The following is a 23,382-nucleotide window of genomic DNA, read 5'->3' on the forward strand; positions in this document are numbered from 1 at the left end:
CCATCTTCCCTTTGTTACGGTTTTTGTATGAATCTTACGAAACTTTTGTAATGTTTGACACACTTGGTTTGATCTTCCCTCTCCATGGAGCGTCTGTATGACCCCTCATCCCTCATCATGTGCGCAAATCAATCATTTTTTTTTAATCTGCAAATAAGAATTGAAAAGAAGCTTGGAAATCCAAGGCTGCATAATTCAAAAAATATATACATAAGATTGACTGCAAAGCAAGGAAATATGCATATGCAATGTTCATACAAAACCTACTTTTTCTCAATGTTCATTCGATGTGAGTCACTTCCCCTAGCTCCTATTCTATAGAATAACATGAATAATTATTATGGAAAAGTTCTGAGCATGCACGCTTGTGTGTGTGATCAGATATTTACAAAATGCTCAACAGATGTCGCTAGAATAAATTAAAAGTAGTATAAATTCTATTTTGGCACAGACCTGCAAGCTTTGTGGCCGAACTGTCAAACACATTTATTGTTGTGTGAACTCCTGCTGCTGCAAGTCATCATAGTTGTTCCAGTTGAAAAGTTCGCGAAAATAATGGCTGAAGTAGAATTATTCGTTGCGGAAAAGGTAAAACTAAAACTTTTAAAACTATGAACAAACATCAAACAAATTGAACCATGCTTGTTTTCAGGACGAGACTGACGTCCGGCCAATGAAAGACACGACGTTGGATGAATTGGATATGGAGGACTTGTATACAAAATATAAGGTTAGTACCCATAGGGTAAAGAGCTACTTGGGCACTTCCAAGATTCGCTTTGTCACTGAGAGTTTTTGTAGGCCGAACTGTCTGAAACTTCGCAGCTTTTGAAAATTTCTCTGTCGAAGTGAACCGAAACCGGCTCCCTACTCTTGATTTTTCGATTCCCTAAGTAGCGACTTAGCGACTCCTGAAAATATGAAATTTAGATACCTGGAAAATGGAGATTAAAAAGTAATAAATGGGATTATTAAAATAAAACAACAAGAAACCTAAAAAATCAGGTGATATCGTACAGTGACCGACGAAAAAAAAAGATCATTTTTCGAAAACTTATTCAAATAGATTCAAGTTAGAAAAGTATACAAACTTACTTTATTTTTGTATTTGTATTTGTATTTATTGTTAGCTATTGTGTACGATAACTTGCTGTTTACACAAACGTTTGTTCAAGTCAGATACCTGGAAAATGGAGATTAAAAAGGAATAAATGGGATTAACAAGAAACCTAAAAAATCAGGTGATATCGTACAGTGACCGGCGAAAAAAAAAGATCATTTTTCGAAAACTTTATCAATCCTACGTGTCTCGCAGACGGAATTCTACACGTTCCGCTCTAAACCAACTCGATTTATCAGTTATAGAACGTTTTACGATTTATTGAACGGCGTTGTATGAAGAGACAATGTGACTTAACACTACTTGAGTCGATTTTATACTGATACAAAACGTCGTAAGTGACTAAAAAAAACGGCTTATCATTTTGTCATACAATTTTTGTGGGAAACAATAGAAACTACAGTCAACTCTCCCTTACTCGATATTGAAGGGACCATCGAGTTAGGGAGGTATCGAGTTACAGAACACAAAACCAATGCAACTGCGATCCAAGGGACCATCGAGTTAGCCATGAAAACCAACTTTTACTATGGTTCTCCAACTCGATATCGAGTAAAGGAGAGTTAACTGTACCTAGTAACGCGAGCTGATTGCATGCAAAATTTAAGCGATGTACACGGCAAAAAAATGTTAAAACGAGGATTCATTTTAAAGCAGTCTTAGAAGACAGGTTGTAATTCTTCTAAATTAATTTTCTCAAAACAGTATGAAAGTTACTTACGTCGATTTGAAAAAGTAATCGAGATTTTTCCGTTCTTCATACAAAATGGCCAAGTTTGGGAACATACACTCCCGTGCATAAGTTTGGGTTCACCCCCTTAAAAACATGCAAAAGTGTTCAGTCCATATCTCTGTGATAACAAGACCAATTGAAACTCTCTAAGCCGCATTCGAAAGGCAATAAGTTATTTTTACTTCGTATGTATTTTTCCAAAAATATACTTTGAACTTTGTATACTAAATTTTTACTTAAAGTTGTGACATTTTTCAAAAAACACACTGAAAAATCGTATCTAATTTCCTCAGCATTGGATCGACCAAAATTTTAAATCAAGGTGTCATTAGAATCGTAATCTTATATTCTTTGAAGAGACCCCACGAAATTTTGGCGGAAAAATCTGGAAAGTATTCAAAATCAATGAAACAGTCAGTCAAGTCATCGTGCAAAAGTTTGGGTTCACCCCTAAGTATGGTGTATCGTGCAAAAGTTTGGATACACCTGAACTTGCTTAAATCTGTGAAATCTCAAACCAATCATGTACGCTCCATTATTTGCACTCAAAAAAGCTTTAAACTATTTAAATCGGGTGAAAAATGGCAGAGATATTGACAAAAATGATGTGCCTGCGGCTCAGGTGAACCCAAACTTTTGCACGATTTGCATCATACTGAGGGGTGAACCCAAACTTTTGCACGATGACTTGACTGACTGTTTCATTGATTTTGAATACTTTCCAGATTTTTCCGCCAAAATTTCGTAGGGTCTCTTCAAAGAATATAAGATTACGATTCTAATGACACTTTGATTTAAAATTTTGGTCGATCCAATGCTGAGGAAATTAGATATGATTTTTCAGTGTGTTTTTTGAAAAATGTTACAACTTTAAGTGAAAATTTAGTATACAAAATTCAAAAAATGGTTTTGGAAAAATACATACGAAGTAAGAATAACTCTTTGCCTTTCGAATGCGGCTTAAAGAGTTTCAATTGGACGTGTAATCACAGATATATGGACAGAACACTTTTGTATGTTTTTTAGGGGGTGAACCCAAACTTTTGCACGGGAGTGTAGATCTTGACTCCTAGAGCTCCGATTGATCTGAAACTTCTACCGCCACTAGAAAATAACTTGAAATTTGTGCAATAAAATATTCACCATTTTGATCACACACTTTTAAGTTATCGCAAATGTCCCATAATACTGAAAGAAATGTCAAAATTTTGGTTTTGAAATATGAATTTTACAGAAACATTTTGTTTTACATACTTGTTTCTCTTATTAAATCAAACATTTTTGCCAAAGAATATATATTGCTGTAACAGTATTACTTGAAACGTCCTTCCTTGTGGCTAACGTCCCCTATGGAAACGGCTTGGTGTGTTTTTAAAATTATACTACCAAGACAGCTGTCTACTAGAATATGATTATATACTCATCAAATCATGGGGTAGGGCCCTCATTGTTCCGGCTGGGGAACTTATATGGAACTTGGAGGGCTAAGACTAGGGACGAAATCGCTGGATTTCTCCTGTATCAAAGCTGGCTTAAATGAACTTGTCGAGTCCACAGTGTAATCGCTGGGTTTCTCCGGGACCTAGACTGGACACTTGATGGTAGAGCCTTAAATCAAACACGAAAACCGACATTTAACAAATTTATTTCTGTTCTTAATTGTTGCTCAAATACAAATGATCATGAATGAAATGGGCTTCGAGGGGCGCTTCAATGTGATTATTGATCGTGACGGTCGGAACACTCAACTTTTTTTCATGACAAACAACTTTGTAGAAAACTATTAAAAATCTTGGAAAAAAGTTATGATAAAAAATATCATTTTCATACTCACATACAGCGGCATATATCTCAAAAAGTATAGAAGAAAAAATCGTGTCTTCGACAAAGTTGTTTCAAAGACACCATATGTCTCTCTAAATGTTGCTTGTGCTTGTGCTTGCTGTGCTGTGCTTGATTGGCCGCCCGTGGTTGCTACTCCAGTATCGCCAGATCAGCTGCACTTACACAAGAAACCATCCAGATGACTGCTTGAGATTAACAGGCACACTCAGTGTATAAGTGCTGGTGATCTTATATTTTTAGGCAATAATGGTGCCTGCCACGTCAGAATGCAGACCAATGAGGGGTAGGGGAAGGAATTGATGATGCATTCAACTGGCTCCCACGGTCGACCGTATGTACCACTGCGTCAACGCCAGTTTATGCGTGAAGGGTGATAGGGTGGGGTATTTTTTATGGCAGAGAGGCTTGCTGGTTGGTTCAGGGGCCCAGATAGCCGTAGCGGTAAACGCGCAGCTATTCAGCAAGACCAAGCTGAGGGTCGTGGGTTCGAATCCCACCGGTCGAGGATCTTTTCGGGTTGGAAATTTTCTCGACTCCCAGGGCATAGAGTATCATCGTACCTGCCACACGATATACAAATGCAAAAATGGTCAATTGGCAAAGAAAGCTCTCAGTTGATAACTGTGGAAGTGCTCATAAGAACACTTAACTGAGAAGCAGGCTTTATCCCAGTTGGGACGTTACGTCAGAAAGAAGAAGGCTTGCTGGTTTGGTTAGCAGACTGTCTATGTATCAGGCTTAAAGGAAGGCATGCTATAATGATGAACGAATGGAAGCGTAGGGAAACGGTTTATTTCTGTCCGTTTCGGGTTCTAGCAAATGCTATGAACTGTGATAGATAACATCAATTTTGATATATTAAGAGTGATAGATAGAAGCAAGTAAAAGCTACAACTACAAAGTACGAGGAAAGGGACGGGAATGGGATTGAATCCATGACCTTCTGCTTATGAAGCAGAAGCGGTAGCCATTAGACCAACAACCCCGTCCTACCATATGTCTCTCTAAATGTTAAAAATATATTTTCTATCTCACTGCTAGGTGGATTGATTACAAAACTTTTTGCATCAAAAGATGCGCTTTAATATACCAAGAAACTTCTCCGAACAAACTATATCACTAAAATCAAGTGCATGAAATTGACAAAATAAAACACTTATTTATTTAAATTTTATTTGGCTATAACCAGTCCTCTCCTGGAGCAGAGCACTATCTCCCGGGGTTAAACTGTTAAAAAACAATTGTTATTTCATTTAAATTATAAATTTGTGTTAACAACCCCAGCAACAGCAAAACTCCATGCACACTTGATAATATTCTTAATACCAGTGTTAATATCATTAATATATTTTAATCATAAACAGACGTAGGGGGAAGTCCTCTATGCCCGGACACTTTTTGTTCTTTGATAATATTTCAAAATCTATTTTTTGTACAGTATAAAAAAAAATATTATTTTAAGTAAAAACTCACATGAGAACAAAAATAAACCTTTACAATTCATTTTTATGATGGATTACATTATGTACCAAAAATGGTGTGCACTGAAATGTGTCCTCTATGACCGGACACTATGATTTTCACCATCAAAGTTTACACCCACAGAAAGGCCAAGGGGTGCTTCGTATGTCAGCACATGCCTTGTGGGTTCAATCTTTGCATGATGTACAGCGTATGAAGCATATTAGCGAGATCATAGGTCAGCTCCATAAACTCCTTCTTGATCAGCGCCATATGTCGCCGTCTATGTTGTATTAGCGGTTGCTCGTATTCAGATGAAAATGTCTTCGTGAATTCAACGCGTTTAAAGTTCTTCATAATTTCTTTGTCAGCTCGAAGGTTGAAGTGTGCTCTTAGGTACAGTCAACTCCCCCTTACTCGACCTCAATATCTAGTTAGAGAACCATAGTAAAATTTGGTTTTCATGGCTACCTCGATGGTCCCTTGAATCGCATATTTATCACTGTTATATCTCCCTAATTCGATGGTCCCTTCGTTATCGAATTATGGAGAGATGACTATACATTAGACTGGCCCAGCTCAGTATGGGATAAAAATAAAATTATATAATTCCACGGGGCAGGATTATTTTTTAGGGTAAAAGGAAGACTTCCTGAAAAATTCAGCTCATTTGGTCGTTCCATGAGCTGGCGCATTTGAGTTGAAGTTAATATGGGATTTTCTGCTCAAACATATGGGAAACAGCACATCATCTACTGTTTGCTTCAGGAAAATTGTTGATCGCGTTCAATTGAACCCAGAATGTCAAAACGCTACTTGATAGTATAGCGAATAATATTGTAGAAGGTTGTATCATGATTAAAATTCATAAAGTTGGTGTTTTAACTATCTGAAGTAGATTTGCAATAATGCTTAGTATTTCTGCAACATAGCTTGGTGGTAGCCACTAAGCGCATCATAGCCACCTATGACGCTGGGCGAGCTGCTGCATAATTCGCATGCATACATGTGACTGTACGGGAGTGCTGATTTAAGCCTATCTTTCAACAGCTGAAAGTTTAATGAAAATGAGCTTAAATCCAGATACGACCTTCTGCAACTTTTTTCATTAGGGTATCAACTAGTGAATTTGTCATTCTGGGTTCAATTGAACGCTATTAACTAGTATACGGAACGAAACAGTGACATAGGGTCAATTTTCAATATAATTGAAACGGATATCCCATACAAACTTCAAATTGAATGCGCCAGCTGGTGGAGCAACCAATAGAGTTGAAATTTTGAGAGAGCCTTTTTCTTACCCTAAGACTCATATTTAGGGGGTGCCCCTACATTTATGAAAAAGCGAATTATAAATTAGATCCCAGTTATTAGGTTAACATTTTTACTGTCCGGTCATAGAGGACAAGAGGTGTCCGGCCATAGAGGACTTGCAATGGTTTACAGAAAAGGTTGCTTTTCTTTAAAATTCTACATTTTCTAATAAATTTTGCATTGTGATTGATGCAAAACTTACTGAAGTCCACGTACGGAGACAATTCAGCTTAAATTATAAGAAACATTTGTGGCTACACTGGCTACACTATGAAATTTTATCGTTCCACATTTTTTTGGTAGATTGTATCAGAGTGAAACTTTTAACAGCTACTGTTGGTTTACGTTTGGGCATGAAAACGTCATAGTTTGTATACACTGCAAAAATGTGTTTTGGTATAATCCTGGAATACTAAAATCTTAATATCATTATTCGTTTTTGGAAAATTCATACTATCCGGGCATAGAAGCTGTCCGGCCATAGAAAACTTCCCCCTAACACTTAGAACAAATCGCGATCAAAATCATAGTCGTGGGAACATGTACGTCCAATGCCAAAATTACCGTGTTTGGCCGATGGGCCGACAGGTGGTGGTAGTGTGTAAACGTCAAACACGAACAAAAACGATGCGAGCGCTGCGAGTGGTGGATTGATCACCTACCATATATTTGGATCGACCGTTAAGAATATAGTCGATGAACATCGATGAGAGTGTGACGTTTGTTTGTCTGTGTATTTTGATCCTAGATTAAGTGTCTTGCTCCATGCAGTAGATTAATCCAAAAGTCAACTAACTGTTTAATTTTGTATTTTTTGATTTGGCTGAAATTTGGCATATGCTTTCTTTATACCCAAAAATGCCTATTTGCATCATCGGTTTGCCATTTTTACCCTAGCGTTACTTTTGAGAAGGGCCTAAGAAAAAAAGCCTTAACAATTTTCAAAAAATTAAAACTCAGAAACTATTTGTCTGATCGGTTTGGTGTCTTCCGCAAAGTTTTAGGTTATTGTTGGAACTATCTGGAAAAAAATATACACAGTAAAAAAAATGTTGTAATTTTTTTTTATTTCGAAAATAAAGCTTAAAAATCCATTTCACAAAAATCGTTTTCTTGATTTTTTTTTTATTTTTTTATATTTTAAAGTAGACGAAAAATGGAGTCTTTTGCACAGTGGGTCAAGATGGAGAAATCATGGACAAAAAAGTTAAGATTTTTTGAAAAAAGCTGAATTTTTGAAAATGGTCATCACTTTTTAAATATTTTTCAACTCGATTTTATGAAAGTACGCAAAATTTACAACAAAAAAGGTTTACGGAAAAATCAGGCTAACTTTTACCGTTTTAAAGATACAGCGATTTTAATACAAAATTATGATATAATTTTCAATTGTTGGTCATTATAATATAACTTAGAAACGGTTTGTCCGATCAGTTTGGTGTCTTCCGCAAAATTTTAGGTTATTGTTGGGACTATCTAGAAAAAAAAAAATACACTGTAAAAAAAATGTTGTAATTTTTTATGTATCGAAAATAAAGCTTAAAAATCAATTTTCTCAAAAATCGTATTTTTGATTTTTTTATTTTTTTATATGTTGAAGTAGACAAAAAATGAAGTCTTTTGCACAATGGGTCAAGATGGAGAAGTCATGGACAAAAAAGTTATGATTTTTTAAAAAAAAGGTGAATTTGTTGAAAATGGTTATACAGGTATGTTCCGTTTTTATCAACACGATCGGCGATTTTCAGTTGACAAAAACGGAACCGTGACAAAAACGGAATAATTTTCTTAGACAAAATATTTTACAAATTTGAAATGAGAATTGCAGTTTTGTCAGGATAATACACATTTTCATCATATTAATGCACAGTATTGACGTTTAAGAGCTGTGACGACCATTTAGATTGTTTATTATTATAGGCTCGTAATGAAAGTTGATTGCATATTTGATATAAATCATTAATAGTATCAGTTTTTTTAGTTAGAATTTCAATAAAAGTAATATAGAATATTGAAACGATAATCACATAAATGTCCTATGCATCACAAGGTACACCATATTTGTAAAAATAACTACAAAGAAGTGAGGCAAGCTGATCATTTTTTTAAAGAAAGATCAAACAAGAAACAACTTCTTTTTCTACTGTTCATCCTCATCCTTCTTCTTCTTCTTCTTCTTTATGGCATTACATCCCAACTGTGAAAGAGCCTTCTTCTCATCTTAGTGTTCTTATATACACTGCCGCTTTTTTGCCAAGGTACCGTAATTCGGGGTGTAGTTGATCAGTGGGGAGAAGTTGATCATTCCCGTACCCTCATGTATAAACTGTCAAGAGAGCTGTGATCCGATTTCAAATATCACAATTTATGTGATGTCGCTCTACCTGATAGCTGCGCTTGATATTCCTAAATTCGGTTTGACATTCAAGATAATTATACCATGGAAAACAGAATTTTTAGGAAATGTTTTATGAACTGTATAAACCCACCATTTAAATAAACTGTTTCATACATTCCAGATATGTTCAGTAAATCCAGTTTTTAATTAGCATTGAGGATTAAAATCAATTTTCAGAGAAAAACCATGTTCTTTTAGTGAGCAAGTTACTAATTTCGAAGAAAATTGCATATCTTTAGGCGTTTAATGTGATGTATTCTGCAATTAACAACATTTAATTCTATATTTGACCGATTTATCAAAAAAATTTGATTTTTCGAGTTTTGATTCGGATTTTGTGAACTCAAATTTAGTGAATAACATATCTCTTTAATTTATGAAACCTATCGCAGTAACTGATCAACATCACCCCGGAATCAAGAACTCCAATTCTGAAAAATGTTTCTGTTATTACGATAAGATTTTGTCAAAATTCCGTTTGTATAATTCGATACACATCCATTCAGTACAGATTTAAAAAATATTTGGATGATAATACAGGTCGGACTCGATTATCCGGAGTATCGATTTTTTTTTCACTCCGGATAATCGAATCCTCCGGATAATCGAATCACTAAGAAAAAAATTTATATCTTTGACAAACGAACTTAAATATTATCTTTTTTCGTTATTTTATTTATATGATGCGGTGTCGTAGCCGGAATTTTTTTTTAGGAACTGTATGGGTCATTACGAGAAAAAAACAAAATTTGACCTGCATACACAGAAATCCATTTTTTCAAACCCCCCTTTTCTTAAATACGTTCTAAACTGCAAATTGTATATTGCAATACCAAATTATCTCAGATTTATGCATAAAAATTGAAAAACAAGAACATCAAAAAACAAATTCCGGATAATCGAGTCTAAAATTCCGGATAATCGAATCCCGGATAATCGAGTCCCCGGATAATCGAGTCTCCGGATAATCGAGTCCGACCTGTACATGCATCCTACTTGGAATTATAGAACAGAATCTCTCAAAAGTGATCAACTTCACCCGATTTTACGGTACATTTTTTTGCATTTTTGATCACAACCGATTGATGATTAAATGTGGAGTTATGTTGCGAAAGTTTTGCAATTGAAATAAATACTTACACAGAAAGAAAAATCCATGTAAATTTCAGCGTAAAATCATGCACATGAAGGGAATTCCAGAAATGTCACAAATTTACACGTCACATCGTGTAAAATTACAATAACATCATGTAAGTTTCCGCTAGATATCGTGTAATCTAGTATGGACTCTAACCGATTTCGTGACAATTGGCATACATTTATATGATGTTGGTGTAATTTTACACGATGTGTCATGTAAATTTGCGACAAATCTGGCATTCCCTTTATATGCATTATTTTACGCTGAAATTTACATGGATTTTTCTTTCTTTGTACGGTTTCCTGAGCTTTGAATTGCCAAATTTAACATTAAAATGATTGTGGTGATCTTTCTTTTAAAGTTATTACTACCAACTTCGAGAAGGATGCACTAATCGCCAATCTAGAACAGCACCACCATCGCCTTCTAGCTTTAAGACCCAAACGCAATGATAGCGGAACGGCAACGGAAAGCGGAACCAGTTCGCCAGCATGAACTGTAGCATGCTTGTCGACCCAGACTTGGTTCACTTTCGTTTGTTGACAGCTCAGTTGAGATGGTGTGATTCATGGTGGTGAACCGGTTCCGCTTTCCGTTGCCGTTCCGCTATCATTGCGTTTAGAACTGTACGTAAGATCACAAATAGACTGGCAATAAACTAACTTAAGTTGTAGTTTTTTGTTGAGTACAAATAATATTAAATAACTGACAGAGATGAGACAGCTGGCTAAGATCGCAAGCTCACAAAAGTTAAGGGAACCTGTCACCAACTGTCACTGGAAAACCAACACAGTTATTACAGATAATTTTCCAAATCGTTTCCTTCACTCAAACACGTCAGAACATTTGACCAATGCAAGAGTGAAATAATCATGTAAGTCTATCAGTCCGTTCTGGCAACAAAATCTTCTACAGATTGACAACTACTGAAAAACTAAACATTTCATATACGTTGCAATTGGATTAAATGGACAAATGCAAAGCATATGTAATGTTTAGTTTTTCGATAGTTGTCAAACTTCCACACGGCTCATTAGCCATAAACCACGAATCATAATTAATCAAAAACAAGTATTCTACAAATTGCTTAGTTTTGCTGGACCTCTTCCCCTACCCCTTGGAACAGGCTCTAATCAATTGCTGTTTGCTTTAATTTGTGCAATGCTATCGAGTTTGAGAGATAGAAGTTAATGTCCAAACTATGACAAGGTCGACAGTCTTATTAAGAATAAAATAAACTTGATCATACCTCTTGCCGTTGAGTTCATTCACAAGTGCATCCCTTATCAAAAAGAGCTGAACATGTATGGGATCGTCCATTAATCATGTAAGCGGTAATAGGGGGAGGCGGGGGATTTGAGGTATCTTAAGTGCCATACAAATTATTTTTTATTTTCATACAAAAATTCATACCATAGGGGGAGTATATATGTCTATCAAATTTACATAGAAAATTCTTTTAAGCCATATTATATAAGAAAAAGGAGAGGTCTGTTCAACTCTTTCAAGTACGTTGTTGCTAGGACGTGGCCAGAGCAACTCTCGATTGTTGAAAGATGGGCCAATCTTATCCAACAGAACATGCTACGTTTGAAAACTCAAATTGAATAATTGCATAAGAAGAAGTTAAACCTTATTTAATCGTATATAACTTGACATCTACCATGTATCGTAGATGCTCAATATTAACAAAATAACGAAAATTCAACTCTGTGGCTATTAAAAAGCATTTCAATTGCTTCAAAATAAGTATTTAGTTTATATTCGAAACATTTTGAGAATTAAAAAAAAAAAAATTTTGTGTTGATAAAAACGGAATAATTTGTTGACGAAATCGGAACGTGACAAAATCGGAGCGTGACAAAATCGGAACGTGATAAAAACGGAACATACCTGTAATAAACTTTTCAAATGTTTCGGTAGCAATTAGCAAAATTTTCTCATATACCTTTTTTGTTGAAAATTTTGCGTACTTTCATAAAATCGGGTCGAAAAGCATTCAAAAAGTTTATTTAGACCATATTGAAAAATCAACCTTTTTTTAAAAAATCATAACTTTTTTGTCCATGATTTCTCCATCTTGACCCACTGTGCAAAAGACTTCATTTTTTGTCTACTTTAACATATATAAAAAAAAATACGATTTTTGAGAAAATTGATTTTTAAGCTTTGTTTTCGAAATATAAAAAATTACAACATTTTTTTTACAGTGTATTTTTTTCCAGATAGTCCCAACAATAACCTAAAACTTTGCGGAAGACTCCAAATTGATCGGACAAACCGTTACTAAGTTATATTATAATGACCGAAAATTGAAAATTATATCATAATTTTGTATTAAAATCGCTGTATCTTTAAAACGGTAAAAGTTAGCCTGATTTTTCCGTAAACCTTTTTTGTTGTAAATTTTGCGTACTTTCATAAAATTGAGTTTAAAAATATTTAAAATGTTTATTATGACCATTTTCAAAAATTCAGCTTTTTTCAAAAAATCATAACTTTTTTGTCCATGATTTCTCCATCTTGACCCACTGTGCAAAAGACTTCATTTTTTGTCTACTTTAACATATAAAAAAATAAAAAAAAAATCAAAAATACGATTTTTGAGAAAATTGATTTTTAAGCTTTATTTTCGAAATATAAAAAATTACAACATTTTTTTTTACAGTGTATATTTTTTTTCCAGATAGTCCCAACAAAACTTTGCGGAAGACTCCAAACTGATCGGACAAACCGTTTCTAAGTTATAATTTTTTGAAAATTATTAAAGATTTTTTTCTTAGGCCCTTCTTAAAAGTAATGCTAGAGTCAAAATGGCGAGCCGATGATGCAAAAAGGCATTTTTGGGCATAAAGAAAGCATGTGCAAAATTTCATCCAAATCAAAAAATATAAAAATGAAATTTGGGAAAAAAAGTCGTCATTTTCTGTGGAACCGCTCTAAAACTAAAATATTCCAAAATATATGGTAAGACCTCTTGCAAGTGCTCTAGAGCGCTCTAGCTTTATAATTCAATCTCGTTTTATATTCTTTAGATTTCATAAAGTTTGCAACATCACATGGTCTATTTTGGTAATAAAAAAATGCCTCTTAAGTAAGCTCCTAGTGGAAGCTATGTTATGTGCTCTAGAGTGGCAATATCAGTTGATACCGTCTTCAATTATTGACATGCTTAAGTAGATGAAAAAACCGAATTTAGTACTATACCATTTAATTCCACTAGAACTGTAGTGGAATTAAATGGTTAGTACTAAATTCGGTTTTTTCATCTAAAAATGAAAAAAACATGAATTTAGTACTATACCATTTAATTCCACTAGAACTGTAGTGGAATTAAATGGTATAGTACTAAATTCGGTTTTTTCATCTACTTATAGGTATTCTACTAAACAGCTCGAAGATTTATTATCATCAATTGACATGCTTTTTTATTAAGACATCGCATGGTATGTTTTGGCCATAAAACGAAAACGCTTCCATCCAAGTATGCACTCGTGCGTGGAACGTGAGTAAGAGAGTGGCCATTTTAGTTGGTACCGAGTTTATTCTTCGTTTATCGACATGTTTATTCAAATTTATGAAGAAGGAGACGTCGCACGTGCACGTCGTGTTATGGAAATGTCCCCAAAGGGGCCCAGCGGAACCTGTGCAAGGTGCTCTGGAATCCTCTCGAATTCACTCAATACACATTAATGTTTCGAATATTTGCTGAGATATTTCATATGATGTTTTGAACCATTCTCATCCCCATCGAAAATTAAACTCTGATAATCATAATTTATTGGACTGTTAGCAAAACATATAGTATTGGACAATACATTTGCAAATTTTCCGATTTTCCACACAAAATGGTCAATTTTAGTGGGTTAGATCTGGACCGATTTAAATTAAATTTTCACAGTGCTTCGGAAATAACTTGTAATAACTTATTTTTTTAAGATTTCTTATAATTGACATAATTAAACAAATAGAAAAATAGCTTTAAGGTATCCCCAGCAAAGTTGTAGATTTTGACGAGATAAACAAGTTTGCTTAACACAGTTTTTGTGTAGGGCTTCCAGATTCCCAGATAAAAAAAATGTAAAAATTTCATTCAAATCAAGTCATAAATAACTGAGATCCAAGCTGAGATCTAGCTTGGTCATTTTGTATGGAAAATCGAAAAAGTTGCAAATGTTTTGTCCAATACTGAAATATTATGATTCAAATTAGATTTTCATCCAGTTTTTGTACAAAACTCTCACATACATATTGTTTTTTTCTGCATTATGTCTTCCAAGACACTATTTCCAACCAATATTAGTGTGGTGCATCGTATTGCCCCATACGGGGGCTGCATTCTCCCCCTATTGGCCCTATAGCAACTCAAATACAAATGGCTACTTGTACGTTATTACCTTATTCCCTATTCTCTTTACAGAAATTACAAAAAATGCTGGAGTTTTTGGAGGTTCAAGAGGAGTACATTAAAGACGAACAGCGTAATCTTAAAAAGGAATATCTCCATGCCCAGGAAGAGGTCAAACGGATCCAATCGGTCCCGTTGGTGATCGGCCAATTTTTGGAAGCGGTCGATCAAAACAACGGTATTGTGGGCTCAACTACAGGATCGAATTACTTCGTTCGAATTTTGTCCACAATCGATCGAGAACTGTTGAAACCTTCTGCTAGTGTGGCACTGCATAAGCATAGCAACGCTCTGGTGGATGTTCTACCGCCGGAAGCTGATAGCTCGATTTCTATGCTTCAAGCCGATGAGAAACCGGAAGTTCAGTATTCGGATATTGGAGGTATGGATATGCAGAAACAAGAAATTCGAGAAGCCGTCGAACTGCCGCTTACACACTTTGAGTTGTACAAGCAAATTGGTATTGATCCCCCGAGAGGTGTACTGATGTACGGACCACCTGGTTGCGGAAAAACTATGTTGGCCAAGGCTGTGGCTCATCATACAACAGCAGCCTTTATTAGGTAAGTTGAATTGCATATATGATGTTTGGTCGAAAAACGTTTAGTCGAACAGACATTTGATCGAAAAACGTTTCATTGCAATAACAAGCATATAATATTTGGTTGAACCGACGTTGCGTCGAAAGGACATTTGGTCGAATATAAATACATAGGGTGGACACAAAGTTAGTACGAATGTCTTCGTGAGTAGCATTATGTCGCTTATACACAGAGTGATTAAATAATTACCTTTCGGTCGCCGCGCGAGTTTTTGTGACGGGAGTAGTCGTGCGTTGTAATTTGTACAACAACCTTGGTTTTGCGAATATCCCATGAGCCTGACCACTTAGACAAATGGCATCTTTGGCAAAATTGTTCATTAGCTTAAGGACTATCATCATATCATATGTTAGCCAAGGAAATTCGTGATTTTGCCACTAGGCGGCGCTAGTGAGCATGAAACTTTTGTTTTGCATATCTCAGGATCCTGACCACTTAGAAAGATGGCGTCTTCGGCAAAGTTGTTCGGTAATTCCAGGACTATCATTGTTCGAGCTAGTTGATTTAAAATTTTGCCACCAGGCGGCACTAGTGAGCATAAATTGTCTTGCAAATATATCAGGTGCCTGATCACATAGAAAGATGGCGTCTTCGGCAGAGTTGTTCAGTATCTCAAATGTTTTCTTTGTTTAATCCTTGAAATTCGAGATTGGGTGAAATAAATGAAATAATGATAGCCCCTGAGCTTCTGAACAACTTTGCCAAAGATGCCATCTGTATAAAATACTGATCCTGAAGTATCCGCAAAACAGAAGTTTCATGCTCACTAGCGCCGCCTCATGGCAAAATATCATATTTTTTGGCTCAACTAATGATAGGCTTCTGAGATATCTTACATACAAAGGTATCGACCGTGATAATTATATTCTAAATTTGTTTATCGGCATATCGGTCTATTTTGCTCGAAGTAAGAGGGAGCATGAAGAAGAAAGCAATGAATACTAGATGAATAGATATCGTAAGGGAACGGCGAAATAAATTGAATTAAAAGTTTTTTTTTTTAAGGCGCTCCGTGCTTGTGGCCACTACTGTGCCGGACTCAGTTTGATCTGTAGCTTCTTTATCGATACAGATCTATTTTCAACTTATCTATATTTACATCTAGTTTCACTCTCTCCTACTCTTTTACTCTCACACCGAGCAGGTAGGAGAGAGCTCTCCTATTAGTGAGGCTAGCTGCCTGCGAAGAGGGTCAGTTTGTCTCAGTCACCATCTGATACTGACGGAGGATGGATGTGCTCCCCAAAGCACGGTCCTCCGTGAGGCGTCTTCTGGTGGCTGGACGGTTTTTTTTTGTGGAGGGGCTGGGAATCGAACCCATGACCTTCCGCTTATGAAGCGAAAGCGTAACCTCAAGACTACAGACCCCCCCTTGGATTTAGATGTTGAAGAGGGCATACCATATGAAACAGTATTACTTGAAACGTCCTTCCTTGCGGAACGGCTTGGTGTGTTTTTAGAATGACACTACCAAGACAGCCTATCTATTCCATTATGTAGAAGTTTCAATTCTGCTATATATCTATTTTGCAGTGGCGTCTCGTCCTAAGGTGCACTTGGTGCACTGCACAGTCAAAGATTTCAAACTAACAAATTAAATATATATATATATATATATATATATATATATATATATATATATATATATATATATATATATATATATATATATATATATATATATTATAATTCTCAATACTTCTAACATTCATAATGTGTAGTTGTTTGAAAATGTTGTTTGATTTCTTCACCTTCAATTGGTGCATCGCCCTCAGTGAACAAACCGTTTGATTCTCCCCCCCATGGTCTTGCTCAACCAGCAAGCGAAAACAGCTAAGCAAACAAGACAAACTGCCATGCGTCTCCATCGTATTGCAGAGAATGTTCATTTCAGCCGTGCACTCTTTCTTGTGCACGAAAATAGCGTGTATGGACACAGCAGGAATGTGCATTTGTATTGGCATTTCTAGAGCAACAGTGGCGTTGTATAGGTAAAATCTGGTTCACTCCAATTTGTGCACCCGAGAGATAAATTGCCCATGACGCTTGCATTGGTTTGCAAAATTGAGAAAGCGCGCGCAACTGGCGTCACGACGTCTGCTGTTGGAAGAGAAAGCGTCAACGCCATACATGCTTTGTGTGTATATATGTTGCATGGAGCTTCCAGGTGCCGCGCGATAGTAGGCGCAATATTGATTGTGTTACTTTTTGGTTACTTATTCTACTAATTCACTTTGTAATTTCAAAAATTTTTAAGAATAATAAGAAAAAGATGAAAAGAAAACTTGAAAACTAAAGAAATTAACACTAAGAAAAAACTTCAAAAAACTTCAATTCAAAGTTCATTAACTTGGCAAATCTTTACAAACTATTTACACTTTAGCCCGCTCAGGGTCTATCGTTCAGGGGCGGACTAACAACCCACAATTGCTTCGCGAAATCAATGTATCCACAACGAAACAGGGAGGAAAGGAATTACACTTTAAATAAATAATTAGGCTTTAACACTACAAATTTCAATTTAAACTTTAAATCAATTAATTTATTTAATATTTACAAATTGGAAGGGAGTTCATTTGGTAATAGAGGAAGCACAATTAACATCACCTGGCCGCTTTGTCGATTCGTATCCGTGCGTCGGTAACGTCGACTCTGAGCCACCTTATGCCGGATCTGGATGCCTTAGCTCCGCTCTCCTCTTCACTTGGGTGTTGGCTCCAATCGAACGAATATTCACAGCCTATGTTAAGGGCACTATTATGGCACTAGGTTGCACTCACGACTCGAGTTGGAAATGTAGTTCCCAATTGGATTAAATTAAGGTTTTAGGCAATGTTGCTGAACAACGATCGGAAACGCGAGGCACGATGAATTTTCGTAGGCATCAAAACAGAATCTGCGAATAAACACAAACAACCGTTCGGGCGCTTCATTCGTTCGTGTTTCATTTTCGGATCGCTGTTTCTCCCGACGCTATCATCGGGTGATTTTCCATCGGTTGGTAATGTGAACGGTACGATCCACGCCGCCTGCTCTTCGCGAAGAACAGAAAAATATTCATTTCGATCATCTTCATGTGGGCTTGTAACAATCACGCTAAACTTGCTCCGCTCAAAAATGAGTGCCGAGCGCACAAAATTGGCCTCTTTTCGTGCAGCACAGATTCTGTGCAAAGGGGCTGTACACAGTTTTGTGCAAACGGTGGTGAACAAAACTGAATGAGTGAATTGCGCACAGAGGAGGAACGCTTGGAATGCGGAATTCGTTTCCATTTTTGTTTTGCTTCTGAAAACATAAAAAAAAAAACATTCCAATTTTAAAGATTTTCAGAGATTTTTTCATTTTCAATAGCCGAAGCGGAAGCAAATGGGGAAAAAACTTTCGCATTTGCGACCACCTTCCGGCTTTTCGCTTGAAAACATCTCAGAAAACTCCCCATCTTACCAACGGCCAACTGTTTGCTGCCACGCGGGATATCATTGACAGTTCCCTTTCCATCGATCTCGGACAGCCGAAGGCGAAAACGTCGGCAACTCACAGAATTAGTGCGACCTACTCAGAATTTTCACTCAGTCAGCCAGTTCTGCATTGGTTGCCTCATTCTGTGTAGTTTTAACACATGCGCTGCGTGGAGCTGGCTTAGCGTGGAGTGTTTGCTTGACTTTACGAGAAGAAGCAACCTTGCAATGAATCACGAGAATGAACAGCACGTGGATAAATGAATCCTACGAGGGGAGAGGCTTCGCGAACCACTTATCGGTGTGTTCATTTTGCTTCTTCGACGTTGCATCCGTTCGCTTTTTGCGATGCTCTTCGTGACGCAAAAATGAAAAATGAATTTTGGCGAATGTTGGATCGCGAAGATGCGTCGATCATTGTTCACGAAGAAGATCCATCGCAACCCTGGTTTTAGGTCATAAACGGACCGAACTATTGGAATTTAGTTACCGGAAAGATCCTTTGGCTCCTCTTGCATCGCCTTATATGCAAAATTCACTTTTCGAAATCATGACGAAGCATAGTATACGGAACATTTCCCGGGAGAGTTTTGCTTCCGTATGGTTGGTATCTCGCGCCATGTTTTTTTGTGCATAAAGGGAATGGCGATACAAATTCATTTTTTTTTTATTTAATTCATTTGTTGTATTAAGGGTAAGTGGTATCGAAGGATAGGGGGAAAGGGATTGTATTTACATATTGAGATATTTACATTTAAACTAGGGTTAAAGCATAATTATTTACAAATTTATGAGTATTTACAACATTATGAAAATATAAACAAAATACAGTCACCCCACGCAGTTTAATCACCCACAATTTATGAATCAGCTGACTTCAAAAGACAAAATTATTATCAAACTTGTCACAAAACATCACAGAATTATTTTTACTGATAAGAAACTATGTGTTAAAATAATTCTGTGATGTTTTGTGACAAGTTTGATAATAATTTTGTCTTTTGAAATCAGCTGATTCATAAATTGTGGGTGATTCAACTGCGTGGGGTCACTGTATGAATATTTACAAAAAAAAAAGAAATTATATAAAAAACAAAAAGAAAAAATACAAAAAAAAAAGTAAATCTGGATTGTGACCTATCACATAGGTAACAATTGGAACCAAAACTAGATGGTTTAAACATATTGGCCAAATTGATTATGTTTTATCTTATTAAATACACAAAATTTATGTGGCTTTGAATTGATTTATAAACTATGTGTGAATATAGTTTTTCTTGCTCAATAGACCGACAACTGATAAATTGCGGTGGACGTAAAGTGGGTTTCAGCGTTCAACAGTCAGTCATCATTTCACTTAAAAGCTTTGATGTATCAACAAAAGTATACAAAGAGATGCACCAGCGCTGGACATCGTCGAAAAGCTAAGATATCGTGATATAATTGACAAGCTGTAAATAATAAGAATTATTATATAGAATAACAACGTTAGGAATAATGGAGATTCGCAATTTCGCCAAAGCCACGAAATCCACGGAATTTATCCTTCATCGCGAAACTTGGAAAATAACGCGTAAATAGTTGAATTCTGATAGTTTATATGATAATCTCAGAAAAGTTCAGAATTTTGTTCATAAGAATGGTTTATTTATTTGTTGTTTCATATAAAAAATGTGCTAATCGTTTAGTTTCAAGTAAAACGTCTTTTTTCTTGCTTTAAATTTTGTATTGATAATATGATATTAAACTTATTATCTCAGTTCGCAAAATACGAAACATGCTTGAAATTTACGCATATAAAGGTCATTTTTACTGTAAATATACATTTTTATGTCAAATATTATCAAACTATGGGGCCGCGATTAATACGCAAAATTTTTTTTTCATCGCCTTGATATCAGCGAAATTTTGAGAATTTTTCTTGTCCCTAAACATTGTATATTGGAATCATCCAAAATTCTTAAGACTTACTATTAGTGATTGAAACGAAGAAAACAAACAAAAAATACGTCCAATGAGCAACAAATATGATAGTTTCCAGACACTTCAAGATTGCATACAGTATTGGAAATTACATTTTAAGATGTTAATAATAAGAAATTACATTTTAAGCTGAAAGACATTTTAAAAAATCAATTGAAAAATTGTATTCATAATTCAAAATAAACGGTTTGTGCGAGTCAGTGCACAGGTAACCAAATTCCTCACGGGACGCCTCTGCTATTTTGCCAAATGATCTTTTAATAAATCATTTCATAATAAGCTTTCGACCAAATTTTTGCCCGATCGAACTTATTAGAGGAAATGACCTTAAGATTTTCGACCAAATGTCTCCTCAACCGACTGTCCTAAAGCTATTGATTTAATTGATCACGATTATCACTCTAAAATTTCTCCGATTTCCAGAGTTGTTGGCTCCGAGTTTGTCCAGAAATATCTGGGCGAAGGTCCTCGTATGGTGCGTGATGTATTCCGTTTGGCAAAAGAAAATTCCCCAGCTATAATTTTCATTGATGAAATCGACGCAATTGCCACTAAGCGTTTCGATGCTCAAACTGGCGCTGACAGGGAAGTGCAACGTATCCTACTGGAATTATTGAATCAAATGGACGGATTTGATCAAACGACCAACGTTAAAGTTATCATGGCTACCAATCGTGCTGATACACTAGATCCCGCACTGCTGCGTCCAGGACGTTTGGATAGGAAAATCGAATTTCCTTTGCCCGATCGTCGTCAAAAACGATTAATTTTTTCGACCATCACTGCAAAGATGAATCTATCCGAAGACGTTGATCTGGAAGACTACGTTGCTCGGCCGGACAAAATATCTGGCGCGGACATCAATGCAATTTGTCAGGAAGCTGGCATGCACGCTGTGCGCGAAAATAGGTAAAACTTGCAAAATAACATAGAGGATAAACGTTATACACAACTAATTTTATGCATTTTACAGGTACATTGTCTTGGCTAAAGATTTCGAGAAGGGTTATAAGAACAACATCAAGAAAGATGAAACCGAACACGAGTTCTACAAATAGACAGTTTGAAGTGTTCTGAAGTAACTGAATAAATACAACATATAAATTTCTATATAATATGTATATTTAAGTGTTTTCTTCTACCATGTCTAGAATTCCGATGTAACTAGTCCATATTTTTTATACCTAATCTGTTCCAGGAAAAATCGACATTTGGCTAATTATCCCAGTTTCCCGGCGATTTATTGATTTTCTTCCCGGTGTTGCAACAGCATATTTAGGGTAGGTGTACCAGTTATGGACATAATGGTTCCCTATTTCGCCTTACGTGATAATTTGATTATTTTTCAAATTTTTAATCATTTTTTGTGTTTTAGTAGTTTGATATCAAATGAATCTTGATGTTAAAACATTAAAGAATATTCAGCATGTGAAAGTTTTTTAGAAAGCACATATGGCCAAATAGGGAACCACTATAGCCATAACTGGTACACTTTCCCTATACGCAAAAATAAAACTAAAAATTTAAAGATCCATCGTACATTTTAATGATGTTGATTTGTTATCTCGTTTAGAAACAGTAATCATACACGGTCAAACATCCTACAATCTCCGATGAATCCTTCGTTAAACGTAAACTTAAATAAATACTCATAATCAGGAGTACAAAATTTAACACGAGATTTCAAAATCAGTTTCTTTTGAAATGGCTAAAAATTTTAAACTGGATATCCCTGCGACTTGGTATTTCCCAGACGTTCGATAAAAAGTTTTAATATTTGATTTGAATTCCAAATATTCGTTTTCAAACTGGATTTTGAAGTATCTTCAACTGCAAAAGATTTTTTACGATAATTAGCTTTCCTTGTGCATTGGGGTCATTTTTGACCAATCGGCACACTAAAGGAGCATGCACATATTACGTCACGCTCCGAGGTCAAGCCACGCGTGACAAGCCTTACAAAAATGTTGGAGGACTCATACAAAAAACGTGACAAAAGGGGGGTCAAAAAAGTTTAAATTTTGCGTGACATAATTTGTGTACCATCCCTAACTGTAACTGACTTTTCCTAACTTTTGAAAACAAACAGATTTGTGCTAAAAGAAGCTTTCAGCGACCGCTACATAAAAAAATACACATTAGGTCAAAAATTGATGTGTTTGGAATAATACGTTGAGTGTTAGTTGGTTTTCTATAGATTTCAAATGTAGTGATGAGTGTTCCTTTACAATAAGTAAGTCCAAGAAAGGCAATTTGTTATCCTGTTCCACTTCGTAAGTAAATTCAATGTTTTTGTGAGCCTTATTAATTGTTTCTAAAGTTTGGGGTAAGATGTGTTTTTTAACTATGCTGAAAACATCATCAACGTAACGCCGCCAGATTTCAGGGAGCTGGTTTTTATCTTCTAATCGTTTCTCTCTTTTATGTCAAATTTAGAGAAAGACACAGGAAAAGGACATGTACACCATTTCAAATCAAAAGTTGCAGAAAATATTTACAATGAACAACATTTCCTTTACACAAAAAATATCAAACTCTTACGACATATTTCAACTCCTTGGAAGCTTGACGTAGCGGAAAGCATAGAAATTTTCAAACAAAACCACAATAAATTACTAAACAAAGTACAAGGAAATGGGTACTCTTGGCTGTTTAGACTTATACCTAACCTTCACACACACAATACATAAACACATTGATTGACCACCTGCCAAACAAGCAGGAATTTGTAATTTTGACAATCCTTTCATTTGATTAGGTACACAATTAAAAAATGACGACCCTGTATACGATTACAGGTAGAATCTAGTTCTAACATACCCACATACTTTTTCTAGTATAAATAATAGATCCATGCGATGTTCTCTTCAAGTCGAGCACTCGACACTGAAGAAGTCTGTAAGTCGCAGACGAAATAGG

General features: G+C 35.7%; 1 protein-coding gene across 1 annotated transcript; it reads left to right on the forward strand.

The window, feature by feature from the left end:
- Window positions 1–455: 455 nt before the first annotated feature.
- Window positions 456–21,584, forward strand: LOC5568998 (26S proteasome regulatory subunit 6B). The gene is made up of 5 exons (XM_021853880.1): window positions 456–588; window positions 653–730; window positions 14,433–14,983; window positions 20,887–21,372; window positions 21,437–21,584. Exons 1-5 carry the CDS (start codon window positions 556–558, stop codon window positions 21,519–21,521), a joined length of 1,233 nt encoding a protein of 410 aa, XP_021709572.1. The 5' UTR covers window positions 456–555; the 3' UTR covers window positions 21,522–21,584.
- Window positions 21,585–23,382: the final 1,798 nt, after the last annotated feature.

Source organism: Aedes aegypti, chromosome 3 (genome assembly GCF_002204515.2).
Source record: "Aedes aegypti strain LVP_AGWG chromosome 3, AaegL5.0 Primary Assembly, whole genome shotgun sequence".
Taxonomy (NCBI): Eukaryota; Metazoa; Arthropoda; class Insecta; order Diptera; family Culicidae; genus Aedes; species Aedes aegypti.